At 47.9% G+C, this 18,144-nt stretch overlaps 1 protein-coding gene across 6 annotated transcripts in view; it reads right to left on the bottom strand.

Moving 5' to 3' along the window:
* Window positions 1-17,103, bottom strand: part of TLL2 (tolloid like 2) — a 95,092-nt gene extending 77,989 nt beyond the window's left edge. For 3 of the 6 annotated variants that reach the window (XM_061459362.1, XM_061459361.1, XM_061459359.1), the window contains exon 1: window positions 16,857-17,103. In XM_061459362.1, the coding sequence (XP_061315346.1) occupies window positions 16,857-17,007 (151 nt within the window). In that variant the 5' untranslated portion in view covers window positions 17,008-17,103. Of the gene's footprint in view, window positions 1-10,588; window positions 10,743-16,856 lie in introns of all 6 variants that reach the window. The other 3 variants (XM_061459358.1, XM_061459363.1, XM_061459360.1) reach the window with 2 other exon arrangements.
* Window positions 17,104-18,144: the final 1,041 nt, after the last annotated feature.

Here is an 18,144-nt window from a genome sequence, read left to right as displayed (position 1 = left end):
CAAGCATTCACAGGACTGAGAAGCAACACAGTAAAAACCAACTTGGTCCTACCAAGTCAGTAAAAACCAGTTTGTTCTCAACTAGATCAGTTTCTCTTTGCACTCAGCTCCCACAGTTCACTGATACTGGGAAAAGAAATATGGGAGGGAAGACTGATTTCCTCAGCAGCAGCCAGACTTAAGTGGTCACGACTGCAACATCAGTGGACATGGATGGCTTAGAGAGCACCTGTTCAGCCCTGCTTAGGCAGTGGATGGTCTTCAAGTATGCCCATCCCTCCCTTTCCAGCTTTGCCCTGAAAACACAGCATTACCCAGAGTTACTCATCCCAGACTTTCACAAACATTCACACAAGGTTGCATTAAATATATAACCGTAAAATATCTACTGTAACTACTTCAGCTGGCCATCCCTCTCTGAAACACCCCAGATGAACCCTGTGCATTAACCTAGTTCTGCCTGTATCAGAGCTCCACCCCCTCCTCTGCAACAGCAAGTACTTGCAGCTTTTGCAAGTGATCTGTATGCTCCCATGTCAAACACCCAGAAAAGAACAAAGGTAGCAAGGAGTCTTGGAAAGACTGGTGCCACAGCTCACTGAAGACCACGTAGCAGAACACTGGCACACACTTTGACATGGTGCCCACAGACATCAAAAAAGACAGAGGCGTTTTTCATCCTTGCTCATTGTGCACTTTTCTGGCTCTGCAACAGAAAAGGAAGGATCTTGGTCATCACCAGTCCCTTTCACCCCACTCCTGGATCTATCGAAGGAGCAGCATCATGCAATTGTGTTAGTGACCCTCACAACACATAAGCAGGGCTCTTTTGAAGGTGCAAACTTCAATTTTGACATTTCCCAGCCTTAACGAAATGTCTTTACTTTTGGAATGAAGCCAGCTTATTCCCCTGACAAGTTGTTTGTACCCTCTGGGTAGCAAACAGTCTTGTGTCAGGAGCATGCCTATCTTTGAAGTGGGAGGTTGTGGTATGACAAAAGCAGGGAGCAAAGGGGAAAGTGGAGAGAGATGCTTCGAGGCAGTTGCCAGGATTTAACAGCGCCAGTAAGGTCTCCCTGTGTTAGCCTTGCTCTGAGGCAGCAAAGCCCACTTTTGGCTAAGGCTCTAAAAACACTCCACAGCCCCAGGCAGACCAATGTCAGGAAAAACTCCAGCCCAAAGAGCTGCAAACTAGAAACTAGTCCCAGTTTCCCAAAGCCTTATGCCAGGTCTTGCCGTAAGCACGCCTGAACATCAGCAGGAGGTAGGGTCACCGGCCCCCCCTGGAAAAAAAGGAAGGTACCAAAAATGGGAATTGGCTCATTTATTGCAGAAGGACACTTGTGCTGGGTCAGTGCTCCAGCATTTGCTCCAGGAGCTGCTGGTTTCCAACACCTCCTGCTCCTCCAGAAAAAGCTGTGGGCAGGGGATTAGCTCAGCAGGAGAGCCTGAGGGAGCTGTAGCAAACCCCTTTTCTTCCCACCATTAGCAGAAAGGATGAGCAGGGAGATCTGCCCCTGGCTCACTCTCTTAGGGCCAGTCCTGGATCAGCGGAAAGCAAAATGCATGCACATCCCAGAAGGGATACCCCCGTCAAAAACTTCCAGCTATTGTAGCAACCCAGCAGCAGCAAATCTGCTTCCCCTCCTGTCAGTAATCCCTCTGCAGCCACATCAACACCCACCAAATGCCAGTGCTTCCCTGCATGGTACACACCTTGCACAAGATTAAAACCACCATAAAGCAGCATTGCCCAACATGCAGGTCTTAAGAGGTGTACTCCTCTGATTCCCCTCCAGATTTTGCACAGACATGCAGTATAGTGGGGAGCAAACCTTCATCCACTCTCCATGCACCTGCAAGAGAGGACAGAAATCCCCCACCATCAAATACTGAAGAGCTGAGAGCAGGCAAATCCACTGCTGGAAAGGGTTATTACCAAGATCTAGGAGTCTGAGGAACTTTAGAAATGTAATAAATGTAAAAACGTAACTTAGTTCCCAACATACCATTCCTCAAACCAGCAACCAACACATGACAATTGGTTTTCCATAATCAACTATACAAGTAGTTTGTGTCCATGTTTCATTCATTTATTTGGACCTTACTGCCCCACATCAGCCTTCTTTATACACATTCGAACACCCCACACTCAACAGTTATGCAGTGTACCCTCCACTCTGGAGTTATGTCGGTACGATGGAGACTGTTGAACTACAATGCTGACAAATGGATCACATAAACATGTCAACCGAATTTTTATTTTACTCAGCCAGGAGGAAACTGGGAGCAGCAAGAGCCCTAAATTTCTCGTATCCCTAGTAGGAACTGATACAACAAAAAGAGATCCCATCAGCACCACAAAGAAGCAGCTTGCATCCAGCACAGAGATTTATACTTTGTTTGTATTTAATGCTGGTTAAGTAGGAGGAGTATAGTTCAGCGTCCTTTCACATTAAAGGTGTTCCTAGTGCAGGACATTGCACAGCTGTCACACAGGAACTGGGTATTGTCAGATGGGAAACCAGTATTGCCATGGTGGGTGATGGCTTCACACGCTAAAGCTGGTTTTGTCTCCTCAGCAGTTCTGACTCCACAGGAAACGTTACAAGATCAGTGAGAGAAGATGGCATGATGGGTCAAAGAGCAAGAGAAGGACAGGCTATGGGTGACTAATGGCATGCACCTCCTGTCTCTACTGCAAGTAAATGAATGGGCACATTCAAAGTTATTCCTCAAACCTGAGTGATCCACCTGCAAAAGACGCTCCAGAGAGCCACTAAGCAATTTCTACAAGGTGGGGATCATGGCTGCTATTGTCCTCAACACTTCCTCTCCCCTTCCCCAGCCAGTATGATGTCAGAGTTCTTAAAGGATTTTCTCGCAATAGCAAAGCATGAATCATTTTTGCTATTAAAACCAGCTGTGTTCCATGTGGGAAGCTTTGACCTAAAAGGAGACAATAATGGAAACTGGTAGGCAACACTTAACTAAACCTCTGCAACCCTGATGCACCAACTCACAAGTGGATAAGAAAAGAGTAAAGTGATGCTGTAGCTAAGCTCTGGCACTTCTTATCCCAGAAGGCTAAGGATGCTAAAAGCTTATTCAGGTCCAAAAAGAAAGCAGACAAAAGACAAAGCTATCCAAGATTGTTAAAGACAATTAGCCATCTATGGCTGAGGGATTGTGGAGCCTGCCACAGTCAGGGAGAATTTTTGGACTTTTGGCTCTGTTTTACCCTGCTTTTCTACACCTCCCTTGGCATTTGCCCAATGGAAACAGGGTACTGAGTTTGTTTTGAGGCAGACCAGCCATTCTTAAGTACTACGAACAGAACATTTCTAAGGGATCATTTTAGCTTTAGCAAAGCTCCAAATACAAAGGAACGGGTTTATAAAAGGCTTTTAGAAAGTATTTCCCAAGTGCTCAGCCATCTTTTTAAGGTCCCAACTAACTTCAAAATTCTGTTCTGAACTGCTTTTGGTGGAAAAGAATAATTTTTCTAGAGGGCCTTTACTAAACCGGCAGGATGTAATCATCTCTCTGGGATGTTCCTAGAGAGAAGTCACAATAAAACATGCAGTATCGTTGAACAAGGTATATAAGCAGGAAAGGAACGATGTGGTTACCCCCGGGAAACTACTGAACATGCAAAGCCACAGACCAGTGTTCGTGGCTGGAAATCTTTTCCATTCCCTCCACTTGCAGTTTTACTCTGAGCCAGCTCAGAGAGTGACAATAAGAGGCTGGATCGTTCCTGCCCAACCCCTAAGCACTACGAACAGTTTCAGAAATGAAGGGGGTGTTCCAAACAGCTTGTTTTGCATTGACCAACTTCCAGGCAGCAAGAGGGAGAGAGAGAAAATGCAAGGCTGAAATCACCCCCAGACACATTCAGCTCATTCAAAGCTTCCAGCAGCAGGATTTACCCGGCGCTTAAAGCAGTTCTCTGTGACTCTTTGTCACAGGAGTGTAGGTACAAACAAACAGGAGCCAGGACAAAGGGAGTCAACACACATTTTATTAGTAAAAAGTTAATCGGCTTAAAGTGTGCAACTAAATAAGCAAAGCTTACATTTAAGAGACCCGCCAAGAAAAGATGCCATGGAAATAAAGTTATAGGAAATACAATATAGTCTCTATGTTCTTTTGTAATCCAGCATGATAAATATTCATGATTCTGGGTTAATGGGGTACCCAGCTCTCAGCCACCACAATAGTTTTTTGTTTATTCTCAAGACCATGAACTTTGGAACCATGAACCTTAATTTCAGGACTCTGCATTCATGCATGTTAGCAAAATTCAAGGCAAGGCAGGGGGATGGAGACAACACCAGGACCTTGGCTTGTGACAGTGTGACAGAGGTTGTTGATAGGTTTTTGATAATGAGTAACAAGAGCCCCAGCATGCATAGTACTGCTGGTGTATCATCATCCTCTGCCTCCCCACCTGCAGCAGAAGAGGCACCATCTGCAACACAAACCTATCCCTCACCTCCGGTCCCTTCAGGACATGACTCATTCCAGAGTTTCTCCAGAGGAGGACAACAGCATCCTCAGGCTGGCCCTTGAGGAAGCAGCAGCTTGTGTGCATCACACAGCAGCACTATGGAGCAGAGGGGAGGTCTACCTTTTACGTGTAAGGAAGACCTGCACACCACTAAACAAAATGCCTTGAGCCTTCATAGTGACTGAAAGGGCACTTTGTCATTCTGAAAACAGTCCTGCAGGGAGCAGTCACCAAGCTCCAGTGCTGCATTCACACTGGATAGCAAACATCCTTATTTTAAAGAGTCCCAAGCCTCCTGAGGCAGCCCCACATCCAGCTGCTCCTTTGAGCATGTGTTCTGCTCACAGCAACACTGCCAGCTTTCCCGGTTTTGCTGTGAAACCTTCCAGTGTCTCCACTCCAACCTGTACAGATTACTGACCCCTCCCAGGGTATGTTAGGAGGCTTTGAGGTTAATGAAGGACATGCGGAAACTTTTTGATTTGGTTTTGTTTGTTTGTTTAAAAAAGAAACAAACAAAAAGCAACACAGAAACTGAAAGTTCAACGCCTCAAAAGCGATATGAGGAAAACAACTTTTAATGCTGAATTGAATACATCTTAAGACTCCTGAGCTTGTTGGTTTGTTTCCCCACTCACAACTAAAAGCAAAGACTGTTATACAATAAGGTCTTAAGGAGTTTTCTGGTGTATTCCACTCACTAGACTACCTACCCTCTCTTTCCCTACAAAAACTTCCCATTAGCTTTTCCCCCTTCTCCCGTTTAAGGTAGTGAACCATGAAACCAACCCTTCAAAAAGCCAGGCCATGTTTTGTTAAGAGCTAGGAGCACAGCTCTTCACGTCAGTGTAGATCACTCTGGCTGGTCTGCAAACAGAGCTCGTACCTCTTCATTGACCCCTCAGGGTTTAATTACCCATTTTAGGGAAAGTGTAGCTTAAGATTTGCAGATTAGTAGGATTTTTTTCTTCACACATCTCTCCTTAGGACAACCTAGATGGCAAACGTTGCCACAGTGAGCTTTATTTCTCCTTTTGGGCAGAGCTTCTCGCTCAGATCAGCTGAACCTGGGCATCAATAGGATACGCAGTACAAAGGCCAGCCATTTCTTCAGAATACGCCTTCCTCTAACAATACAGAAGTCTAAAAGAAACAACAATGCCCACCTAGGTTTTAAGTCTTTGACCCTCCAGTTGCAATACTTCTACACAGGACTATCATAGCATATTCGTACATAAAGAAGAGGAATTCGCAAGAGTCATGGAAGTTGAGAGAGTAATACAGTCAAAGTGTACTTTTGGAAGGAAAACTATTCCTCCAACTAGTGAAATATCTGCCTAGAATCACAGAAAGGCTCTGTCTAAAAATCAAATACAGTAGTAAACAGCAGCAGCCTTCTCAAAACTGAGGTATCCTGCTCACAGAGTATGTATTTAGCATTTACCTTCATAATATTTGATCTTTGCAGACGCTGCGTTAGCATAAAAATGTCTAGAGGGAGGAATACACAAATGTGCACAGGAGGAAAGGAACTTGTGGGGAAGAAAACGTGGTCCCCATTCCCTGTGTGGAATTTTGCACAGAATGTCCTATTCCTCCTAAAACAGGGGACATCCCCATCCCCTCCCACGCAGCCCTAAGGACATGCCTGCTCCTCCCCACCAACTGCCACAATATACCTCTAATGACAAGCCACTGCTACAGCACAAACCTGGCAGCTCCTTCCATTTCACACCAAGCAGAGGTGCAGCTATGAGATACACAGGCACTGCAAAAGCAGCAGGACCCAGCCACCAACACAGCTTGGGAGGACAAAAAGAGCAGGCATACTTGACAGTTTGAGGGTCTCCATTTCACGCATGCTTGCAAACCCCATGGCAAATGCGTCACACCTCTGCCAGGAGATGAGGGATTGTACAATAGGCAAAGAGGGCAAAAGGACAGAAAATGCTCTCCTCGACATCGAGAAAAAAAGAGAGCAGCCAGAAGGTTTTACTCCTCATGTCAACATCCCACTCCTAGTAGCAGTTCACCTTGACAACAAAGCTTTCCAAGAAAAGGCAGACTTGGGCACTTGAGCAATGGCCTTGGGAGATCCCAGCTCTCTGCCCAGGAAACAGAAAAAAAATAAAACCCTCCAGCATATCACATATCACCTTCCTACTGAAGCATGACAAAGAAGAGAATATATGGCAGAAGAGGCCAAAGAGGGGAAAACCAGAAATCAATAGGACGTAACAGAGCGTGACAGAAAATCACTTCCCCCATAAAAAGAGGTTACTTGCTAGGTTAATGAATCTTTTCTGTTCTGTACTTAGACACCCAGGAAATGGAAGGGGTCACAGGAGCAGTGTGGGTGGGAATGCAATCCCTAGAACATGCTTTCAAGAACAATCAAAGGTTAGAGATCAAATCCAGGCAGCGGTCAACTGCACAACACATCAGCAGCTTGATACACTGGCCAGCTGCAGCTCAGAGTGTCACTGAGCAACATACACTTCCAACATCAACAGCACAGCAAATAACAGGCTTCTCTTCCAGGGCAAGAACACTCCAACAGGTCACCCCAGCCCCTCAACCCCAAAGGGTCAGCCCCAAGAATCAGAGTGTCTCTGCCTTGCCAGGTCAGCAAAGCCAGCGTAAACAAAATGGTCTGTGGGTCTCTGAGTCACTGCCATAAATCACAAAAACCAGACTGTACCAGGAGTCACGCTGGGCAAGTAACTCAGACAGATCTTGGTCCCATGGACAAAGTTCTCAAAACTCACTTTTAGGTAAAGAGCTGTGCCTTACTCTTGTCAGGAACACACAGGAAGCAGACAATGCAACAGAGAGGGGTCTCAACAATGACAGGGCACAAGATCTGGTGGCCACAGAAGCTTGAACTAGACCTCTGTAGTATCAAACACATCCAAAGGCAGGTGCATATAACTTTGAACTGCAGTTTCTTCTGACTGGAGCCCTGCTGGCAGACTCCATAAAAGAAGCACAGACCCTTGCTGTTCTATCACTCTCCTGCCCACATCTAGCTTGAGCTACTGGCAGTAGGCTACCCTAGAAATGCTTTACTTTAGCCCAAGATATTCAGTAGAGGAAATGCAGGTGCATGATTTCCACCCTCTTCAAGGCCACCAAAATTTTAGGTCACTACATTAGGTTCCCCCACTGCCTGCCATAATCATTTACCAACTGCTGCTCTCTAACCTGGGGCCTCTTGACTCCAGTACAGCTCGAATATCTCTGCCATGCAGCTGCCCAAGCTTCTGCAGCGTTTGCCTTGTTTGCTACCCACTACCCAACTTCTGCAATAGAGACACAGATAACACAGCCAAAAGCCCTTTTGTTACCGATATTTGATGCAGAGTCAAAATAGACTTATCTTACAGGATACCTGTTCAAAAGAGAGTTAGTTCCATGTCATATCATTCAAGTCTACCTTCATGCCCAAGGAGCTATATCACAAGCTCCAAAGCAGACCTAGTGCTGGAATTTCTGCAAAAAGGAAGTTTGCAAATTTGTAAAATCAAATGCCCCGTATTTGCAAATTCAGTGCATTTATGTAATTTTATATCTGGAGAATATTCAAGCAAAACCGGTGCCTTACTGAACCAATACCTTCTGCCAACATACACATCAGCACAGAGCAAGCTCTGTTTCCACAACAAACATGTGCCCCTGGCCTTTCTGACAGGTACAGCCACTGCTAACGGGAGGCAGGGTACACTTTGTAAATAAATCTCTGTCCCCCAAACTTTGCTTCCTGAAATGAATGAACAACCCCCAGCAGGTCTCACCTGAAACTCAGCACCCAAGACACCAATGAAACCAGCTAATTTTGCCAAAGGTCTGAGCAAAATGAAAGCGCTGCTGATTAGAGACAATGCTATTTGCAGGCAACGCTACCGAAGTTGAAAGTTGTGCTGATGAGGTGTGGGAGACTGACAACACCCACAATTATGACATGAGAAGTGGAGAAAGGTAATTCCCAGCACTCTCCAGGACTGTATCAACAAGCTTATAATAAGGAGACAAAGGGACACAACCATACTCCAACATTATCTCTCAACAGGAGGAGATAAAATGCTCGGCAGACTTGAACTCCTGTCTTGGAACACTGTGGCAGTGTTTGCTCTGCAAACAGCTCTGGTGTTTGTGGATGGGGAGGTTAAACAGATGCTTTTTGCTGAGGTGCTGACATTTGCAGGAATACAAAATTACATGAGAGGATGTGAATTTCTGTTAGGGTCTAAAGCGGAGCTGATTCATGGACCGGCAGCAGCTGCAGGTCTCTGACAATTTGTATCAGTCAAACCAGAGGGTGATTTACTGGTGGCTGGGGTTTCGCGTGGGCTTCCTTCTCAACACGCAGTTTAAGACTGCTCTCCGTTCCAAGCTGGGCTGACACAAACTGGCCAAGAAAGAGCAATCAATCATTGAGAGTTCTTTAATCAACGGCTTTCTTGCACATTCAAGCAGTTTCTATTGACAGGGAACCTTCCTGTTCACAGGAAGTGCTAGAGTGGATCTGAACATCAAAGTACAGGCGCCCTCGGAGATCAGCATTTCTGGGAGCTCAGCTGAAACAAAGGAAGGGGGAAAAAAAAAAAACCAAACCAGAAAACCTAGTAGCTGTATTGAAACAACAGTCCATCCCTTCAATCATCCATCCCTTCTGATCAACAAAAGCATGTTTCAGCACTAGCTGAAAGCAGTACTGATGCAGGTTCACACCTGCAATACTCGTGATCCAGGACAACCAGGTCATTCAGTGTCAGAGGTGCCTCCTTTCTTCCAGGGCTGCAAATCTCCAAAAAGGATACAGACCTCCCTGTCAGGTCAGTGTTCTTCTCAGTCCCAGCACCACCTCCTTGGCACAGACAGCTCTGGATTGGCTCACAGAAACCAGCATCACCATTCCCCTTTGGTTTCTGGAAGGAAAGATGAGATGGGCACAGCAGCCCACCTATTACAGTCCATTGAACAGAACTGGTTCATCAAGTGCAACACAGCATGTAAATGCAAACCATAACACAAGGCTACTGTTAGGTGAGCAAGAATGGAATATCCTACTGATCACTGGGAGAGCAGCATGAGTTACTGCTGGGGTGGGAGAGGAGATGGGGTACCCCATAGCCCAGGGGAGAAAGCATCACAGAACATCCAAGGCAGAAAGCAGAGACGAATTTGAGCAATCCCTCAGGCAGGGACGGGAGAGAGCTTCAGGAAAAGGGAGATGGGGGAACATCTGAAATGGGTCTGCAGGAAACACAGGGGGAAGCAGGCAGAGAGCACAAGAGTCTCCGCAGCAAAGCCAGTGTGAAAGAAAATGAAATGGATATATTAGAGAACGGAGGCTAGAAAATCCAGTGTGTCAGGCACACAGCACCGGCATTTCCCAAGTACAAATGCGTGAGCCTGAACATGCTGCAGCGAGTAGCTGTAGTCAACAGCTCCTCCCCAGCCTGGGGCAGCAGCCCCTCACCTGAAGCATCCACGAGCACAGTTTGAGCACTGAGAAAGAGCTGGCTTACCAATAAAATGCAGCTAGTTCTTGCATTAGCCATCCAGCAAGGCATAGGCACACTACACAGGAGGTTAGGACAGGAAGAGAATGAAAACTTCAAGCACAACTGCAAAAGCAGAAAATAATTACACAAGTGGAAAGTGCCTCAAACCAAAATCCTAAGTTTTGTGGACTTTTGAAGTCTAGAAGGCCTACAGCACGGTTTCTAAATGCCTTTGTCAAGGGCTCGGTGACTTGTTAATCTTATGCTACAAAACACCTGAGGAAGGAGCAGTCTTCACTGATCAAACCTGAGCAGGCTATGGGCAATGGGATGTACTTGTGAACTGCACCCACACTACACGGTTCAATAAAAGCTCTACAAAATCTTTGCGGAGAACTATCCAGGACAATTCCAAACACCTCTTCCCCACCCCACCACCTTTCTTTAAGGAAAAAAGATCCCCCTGTCCTAAACTTGCCCATCCCTTGTCCTGTCCATTGCTAAATCCCAAGTTGTAGGTGTAACACTGAGCATGACATCTCACGCAGGACAAGTAGATCCAACACACCACAAGAAGTGTCACAGATCATGCATGTTTTTGTCAGATCCCAAGTAGACAGCTGAACACTGAAAGGACTTCAGATCTGGATCTCAAGGGCTGCTTTTCCCAGTTTTGCTTTCAAATTCACCAGCCCAATGGCTTCTCTACCTGGGAATCTCAGCTGCAAAAAAAAATTAGTGGCTATTTTCCCTTTAAGCCACAGCCATTAACTTGTGCTTGACTAGGATTATAATAAAAGCTACCTTAAACCTTCCCTTTGAGAAGGAAGCTTCTGCTGCTGCTGCTGTACCTCACTGCAAAACACAGGTTCCCCAACAGCCAAAGGCTGCCGCACTGAATGTGTATAAAGACAGTGTCTCCAGTAGTCCTCACCCACCTGTTTTCCACTCTGTAACTGCTGTCACCTCCCTAAAAAGCAGGTAAATTAAAGACTGAACAGCCTGTTCTCTCATTCTTTCCCAGACCACCCAAAAAGGCTCAACTTCCTCCTTGAACATTTAACCCTTCCCACAGCCTAGAGGGAAAAATTGTTATGGGAATGATTGCTGGTGAGAGTTTTCTCCTTCCTCTGTAAACACTTGCATCAGCATCAAGGAATCCACAGACTGGGTTATGTCCCAGACTCTTCCCTCAAAGCACACATATAAGTATTGGTGGCAAAGAAAGGAGGAAGGAAACTTTCTTTTCTGGAAGCCCACATGGCTTCTGATGTCAGGAGACTGGGATTCAGCTCCCAGCACTGCTACACCATACTGACTGCCCTTGGGTAAGCTGGTGGCTCCCACCACCATCCTCCACAACTCAAAGCCCCATGGCAGAGGCACTGGCGCCTTCACCACAGCTGTACTGCAGCTCCTTAGGCTTTCCACACCAGCTCAGAGGCTCTGAAACTTTATGGAAAGTCCATAAGATGTGAATGAGATTCCTCCACAGGACTGTGGGATTCCCAAGTGCAGGTTTGCATACACTCTTCTAATGCTCCTGCCATTGCCAAACCAAGCGGGACAGCTTGTGAAACTGCAGGAAGACCTTCATTAAGAGTTGAGTGTGCTGGATCCACAGTGCAGCCTGCAAAGGGCTTTCAGTTTGCCCTGCTGCCATGATGGATCTGTGCTTCCCGCAGAGAAAACAGCATCTGCATCCCAGTCCAAACTCGAGCAATGCTCAAGTGTCCTGGACTTTACTGATCCTCCCTCCACTTTCTCATTTGTTTACCCACTCAAGGCTTTCAGTTCCTAGCAGTAAGCTCCTCAGCTGCCCACAGGAATGTCTGCACGTGACTTCAGATGTTTGCGCCACAACCCAAATGAAATCTAACAACTTTCCTGGTGACAAAGCAACAGAGATTACTGCTCTGTTCCCTAACAGTGTCCTCACACATCTCCTGCCTTGGTTCTTCCTCTCCCAAGCTCACATTGCAAGCACTCCACAAAACCCATCGGAACTAACTCACTTTCTAGGTGCTACCTGCCAAAGTCCTGTGAGCAACAGCCCAGAGCACAAACCATCTCTCTGATTGGTCTCATGTAAAGAAGCTGAACGTATTTGCAAGGGTCTTTTGTACCCACATGCAATTCTTCCCCTGCCCAGCTCTCTTCAGCAACACCAACCCTCCTGAACAGTACTTGAGACACCCACAGGCTGCAGGAGCCCTAGACCCTTTTGGCCTCTGCCTCAGGAGTGCATGGCTAGGCAGGCAGATCCGCCTGTCTTCTAACACACACGTCTGCACAGAGAGCCACCACATTGCCTGTTTGGCCTGAGAGTCAAGACTTGCAGGTTGGCCTGTGTCCAGGCTCAGTCAGCATTTAGACAGGACAAGTGACATAAGACTTTAGCCAGAGAAGACAGAAACAGGGGACTCCAACACTGGACTTCGTCAACAGACCCCAACCTGGAAGTTGAGCTACTGAGGGAAATGCCGGGCTTTGGGAAGCAACACTACACCTCCATGTCACACAGGGCAGGAGGCACCACACTAGAGGCCAAAGTGCCCAGGAACCAAGATGCTGAGACTAAACAACAACTTTTTCTTCTCACCTGCTGATTATAGCAAGTGGAAAAGAGCCCCATCACAGGCTTGCCACCGGAGGGAAGGGGTTATCAAGCCTGTAAACATTCAGGGGGTGAGTTACTGAGTACTCTTTCCTATTTATGTCTTCTACCTCCCTTTGATGACAGTAGCTGAACTATAGCATCTCCAGAGATCACTTTGAACCTCAGGGATTCTGCTCTTCACCTCAAACCAAAGTTCATATAAGCTTGCGTCAAAATAACTACCAGAACAAATTACAGCCTATTTAATTCCTTTGGTTCCAGTTTGCCTGAGGAGACCCAGAAGGATGTTCTTGTTTTTTTAATGAGGTATCCATAGCTCCTCGTGCTGCCTGTCAGGCAGCTTCACTCCAGCCTGTACCCTGGCCTGAGTATCCTTAGCTGGACTCTCTGAGCAGCAGACCTATCTGAAGCACATGTCAGGCTTATGGCATTTTTCCATCTATAACACAGCAGATCTGGGCAGGAACCTTTGTACCATTCCCTTTGAAAAGCTCCAGTGACCTGCTGCAACACTCAGCAAAACCCACCCAGCAGAGTCAGCACTGTCACCTTCCCTGGCAACTCAGACCGACAGTGCAGTTCTGCCTCAGCTGCCCCTTTATCAGCCATTCAAGCATTTCCCCCTCTCTTTTGACCCCATCAAAAAGGCAGGAAAGCAGCCACAGATTAGCAAAAAGAAATTCTGAATGGCTGGAGTTAAGAGGTTGAGCACCAGTGGAGTTCTGGCCCATCAGCTGAGCCCTGGTAACTGGGCATGTATTTATACTAGTAGCTCAGTAGTTGCAGTGATCTGGGAGGTTACTGCCCTGTGCTGTCCATCCTGCCTTGCTGATGGAGATTATTATACCCTTAGCTAATGCAACAGAGAGGAGCGTGTGCCAGGCTTTTCATTTCCAGTCCAGCAGATCAACCATCAACAGTCTGCACTCAACCTCAGGGCATGAGCTGCAGGGGTGAGGAACTGGCAAGCTTTTACTTCGTAACCTGCCAGATCTAAATCCATCACAGCCTCTGGGTCACAGCCATTAGCCTGCAGCAAGAAAGAAGTAAAGCACTACAGTTTTAACAGCTTGCAAAACATCTAAGTGGAGCAGCAGTTTGTCTTCACAGTGGGCTGAGCCTGCACACAGTCTGCAGCCACAATACCATGCACAGTAGCTTGTGCCTACAGGAGCAATGAAAACATCACCAAAAGTCTCACAGTGCCAGCTCGGTTTCCACAGACCATCAAAAAATTTCCCTTGAAGAACATGCTGGGTACCAGAGCTTTTCACAGCAGGTCTTCAATCATTGCCTCCCACCAGTCATGCTTCTAGACAAATACTGACACTGTCCCACCACTGGAGAAATCCCAAAGAGGTTAAGAAGACTTGTCACTGCTATAACAAATCAGGAACAGAGCGCAATAGACTTCCTATATAGGCGTTAGAGAACACCCCTGACAGAGCCTGTCTTGGAGGGACAACTCCATTAGCGGCATCTTCACCTCATCTGGCAGAAACTGATCTTTTCACTCATTAATCTTGGCTGAACTAACCCTTTGGGATGGCATTTGCAGCAGCAAGCACTTGCCTAGCTCTGTAGAGGGTCCAGCACTGGAAGAGGAAGAAGGCTGTGAATGCAAGGCAGGGGGAGGAGAAGAGGTAGGGTCTAACATGGGTTCTTGTGGTAGAAGTCCTGCTTGCTTTGTTTTGGGGCTGACTTTAGAAACTGGAGCCATTCAAGGCACAGAGGTTGGTACACGGCATGTAAGGAGTGTCTTGTTCCCCAAGTGCTCTGCACTTTAGAGGTTGATACAGCTCACATAGAGAGAAACTGGATCAGAGGGCCAGGAGGCAAGCCAGTCAGGACACACTGAAAGAGAGCGAGCCTCTTTCTTCTATGGAAAAGAAGACTGCAACTTGAGAAAGCCGGTAACAGGGCTCACTGGTGACACGGACTGCAGCAGAGCTGAGAGCACCGTACTGTCCTCCCCACACACACACGCAGGCTCGTGAGAAAGCCACCTTCTCTGAACAGCAGCACTGGAGCCTCAGGTCAGACAGCAGGAAAGCAAAGCAGTGCTGGGCTAGGCCGCCTGGCCACTGCCACCACAGGCAGATGTGTGCCAGCACTGCCAGGAACACCTGCCTGGTCCTAGGCTCCAGAAAAGGACCAGGTGAGCTCCAGAGGTCTCGTTCACTCCTGTCTTTCTACGGGGAAGAAGACAGTGGAAAAGTATTAGAGGCAAACACTGGGAAGTCAGAATATAAAGATCATTTCTGCGACCGATCCCAACTGAATTTAATTGACTGGAATAACATGCACAAGGTTTTCCTGCCCACCAGGAGAAAAGGTGAGGATGTACAACGAAGGGAGGCTGCTGTTGACAGTCCAGGCTCTTCTCTGTGTACGTGCAGAAGTGAGAGGTGGAGAGCCTGGACAGTGGGAGGACTGCAAAGGAAACAAAGGCTCTTGCAGCAGAGGCAGGTAAATGGCAGGTTAGGGAAATACTTCTTTTTTCCCTTTCTGACCCAGGTTCCCTGTCTGATGTAGGTGAGTCAAATAAAGTAAACGTTCTCTCTGGTGCTTAAACAAGCGTTCCTTGTCCTCCATGTAATTGACCTGACAGTAACACCAAACAGCCCCAAGTGCAAGTGAGGCACACCGGAGGTGATGCCTTACTTCTGAGGAGAAATCAAGAATAACACATTTTCAGATAGGAAGGCCAAAGCACTGCACCTGCAGGTCTCCAGCTCTGAACCATCACCCTTACCACTAATAACTAGTTTCACTGGAAAGAGAGAGACATGAAGTCATTACCATTTAGAAGCAGACACAAACACAGCAAAGCATGTTTGGGTGGGCTAATTCCCACATTTACTAAAAAGAATTAATAACACCCCCCATGCCCCATATATCAAACCACAAATTACTGATCAAGGGAAGGTTTTGTGCAAAAAAATACTCTGTGGAGAGGACCAAGTTGAATAAAATCCACCACTCACATCACTGCCTGCATGCAAGGCCAGTGAAACAACGTGCTATACAAGACAGAGGGGCTCTGAGAGATGTTGCCTTGACAGAGCAAATCTATTTGAGCAGATATGGCTACAAGTCTCCTAAAAACAGTCAGGAGAGAGCTGATAATAGGGGTAGCTATCACCAAGGGACACTGAGGAACAGCCAGAAGAGGATTCAGGAGGCAGAGCCCCAACTCAAACGACCAAGAACACCACACACGAAGAAACTCCTTCCTTTTTTTGATTCCTACATTAAGAAAACAGGACTTTGCGCAAAGTTACCTGCAAATGGAGTAAAAGTAACAAGGTATTGATTGCAAATTTGCCACCAAAGAAGCAATTCACAAGACCACAATGTTTGCTGATATCTGGAACCAGAAGGAGTAACAGTCACATCAAGACTACTGCCCAGATCCCAAAGAGAAAACCTGGGATCATATTCCCTTCAAATTAAGATAGTAGATTTGTCCAAGCTCTTGGACAAATCAAAAGGTTTAAAAAGGTTACAGGGAGCTCGTAAACAACTGAGTACAGTCTAACACGGGAACGAAGAACTCTGAAAAAGGGATGGAGGGAGCAGCTGGAGGCTTCCTGGAGAGGATGCGGCAACTTGCACACGGGCAACAGAAAGTGTCCGGATACACCGGCGGCTCGGCTGGTGCCGGGGCTGGTCGCTCAGCGAGGCCGGCTTCTGCCTCCCCGGGGCACCCACCGCGGCATCGGGTCGGACCGATCCCGGGCCAGCGGGGTGCCAAAACGCACAGAAAAAGCTTAGGGAGGTGGGGAGGAGAGAGAACCCCCAACAGTAAAACGCAAAGGACTGCTGGGCTCTTTCCTGGCTTTGCACAAGAGATCCGTGGAGGAGGGGTGGTAACAAGTGGGGGAGCAAAGAGGTGGGGAAGCTTAAGAAGCCCCAGACGTACCCTCCTGCCCGGGGCTACAGCCAGCAGGTACGGGGCAAGGGACAATCAAGAAGCGGCGACCGGTGGGACTGGGAGCAGCGGGGTTCTCGCCGGGTCCCCGGTGGGGTTTGGGAAGGCAGCGGGATGCCGAGGCAGCTCCCGGCCGTGGGGCTCCCGCCGCGTCCAAGTGAGCCCTGGGCCGGTCCCAGCGGGCGGCACCGGGACACCGATGGAGCGCTTCGCCGGGACACCTGTCCACCTCCTCCGCGCTTGCAAACTTCTCCCGGAGTTGCAGCCCGCCCGCTCCCCTACCGGCTTTACAAGGGTCGCGGTACTCCATCAGCTCCTCCGCCGTCTCCGGTTCCCGCACCGTTAAGACGATTCCCCCTCCGCCCGTCCCCGCGGGAGGCAGAAGTAGCAGCAACAGCAGCAAGCGGCGGAGCGGGGCGGCCCCGCGGACCATAGCGGCGGAGCGGGCGGCACGGCTGCCCGGGATGCGGGCACTGCTCGGCGCCAGCAGCCCCGCCGCCGCGGTGAGGGGCGGGCGGGCGGGGAGGTGTGTGTGTGCCGCCGCCGTCAATCAAGGCACGGACAGCCAATCACGGCTGCACCTCCGCTTCTTCCCCGCCCTCGACGGACCCCGAAGCCCCGCCCGGCCCAGGGCTGCGGGGTCCGTCGGGAACGGGACAGCCGTTTCCCCTCCCCGTTGTCGCGCTTGGGTGCCAAAGCTGAAACTATGATACTAAAATAAAGACAACCAAATTCATTAATAATTGTCATTATTATTATTATTTGCCCCCAAAATAATCACTGCTTGAAAGGCAGCCAAAGAGAAATAGTTCAGCTACCGCTGGGATAAACATTATTAGGCATTGCAGCCTTAAAATCCACACGTACAAGGAGTTGCAAGACTGTGGATGGAGAAAGATGTGTGGAAAACAAACCCAAAGTAAAGAATGGGAGAAATTAAGAAAGATGGGGCAAAGCATCAGGGCGTCTACCTCTCTAATCCACTTTTTAAGTGCATTATAGTAACTTTCAGGGGCAACTGGGGGGTTTAACTGGAAATTTGGGCTTTGGGATCACCCCACTGTATGCTGGAGAGCCTTAAGAGCTGTCACACAAGGATCAGCTGTGTCCTTTTATATGGATTCAACACTGCATAAGGCAGTTGCTGCTCACACAAGACATTAGAGTCTGAGGCTGTAGCAACAATTAAAGGTCTGTCACCTATCCTCATGCCACTCAACAGACACAGCACTAGGCAAAGACAGTACAAACCCTGCCCTGGTGAGCAGAGGAAAGCTGACAAGTGTGCAGACTCAGTGGGGAGTTCTTGGGATGAACATTGACACCACAATTGCCCTGTGCCATAACTCTTTGCTCCTTCAACTGTGTGCTCCCAGGCTCCCACAGCAGGTATCTTTGAGCAGTGTTTCACGTTACAGCACCAGTTCCAACCCCTTCCTCCACTCAGACAGATGATGGCTTGCCATCAGCTATCCATAAACTTGTCACTTCCATCTATGGCAATGAATGATACCTGAGCATAAAAAGAAACGTGATTCAGGCATCTCCTCAGCAGGCTACTGCAAGCCAC

The sequence above is a fragment of the Pezoporus flaviventris genome, unplaced genomic scaffold (genome assembly GCF_033815535.1).
Source record: "Pezoporus flaviventris isolate CSIRO_AGI_PZ_B2104156 unplaced genomic scaffold, CSIRO_AGI_Pfla_v1 ptg000029l, whole genome shotgun sequence".
NCBI lineage: Eukaryota > Metazoa > Chordata > Aves > Psittaciformes > Psittacidae > Pezoporus > Pezoporus flaviventris.
This window is presented reverse-complemented; position numbering and strand designations above follow the sequence as displayed.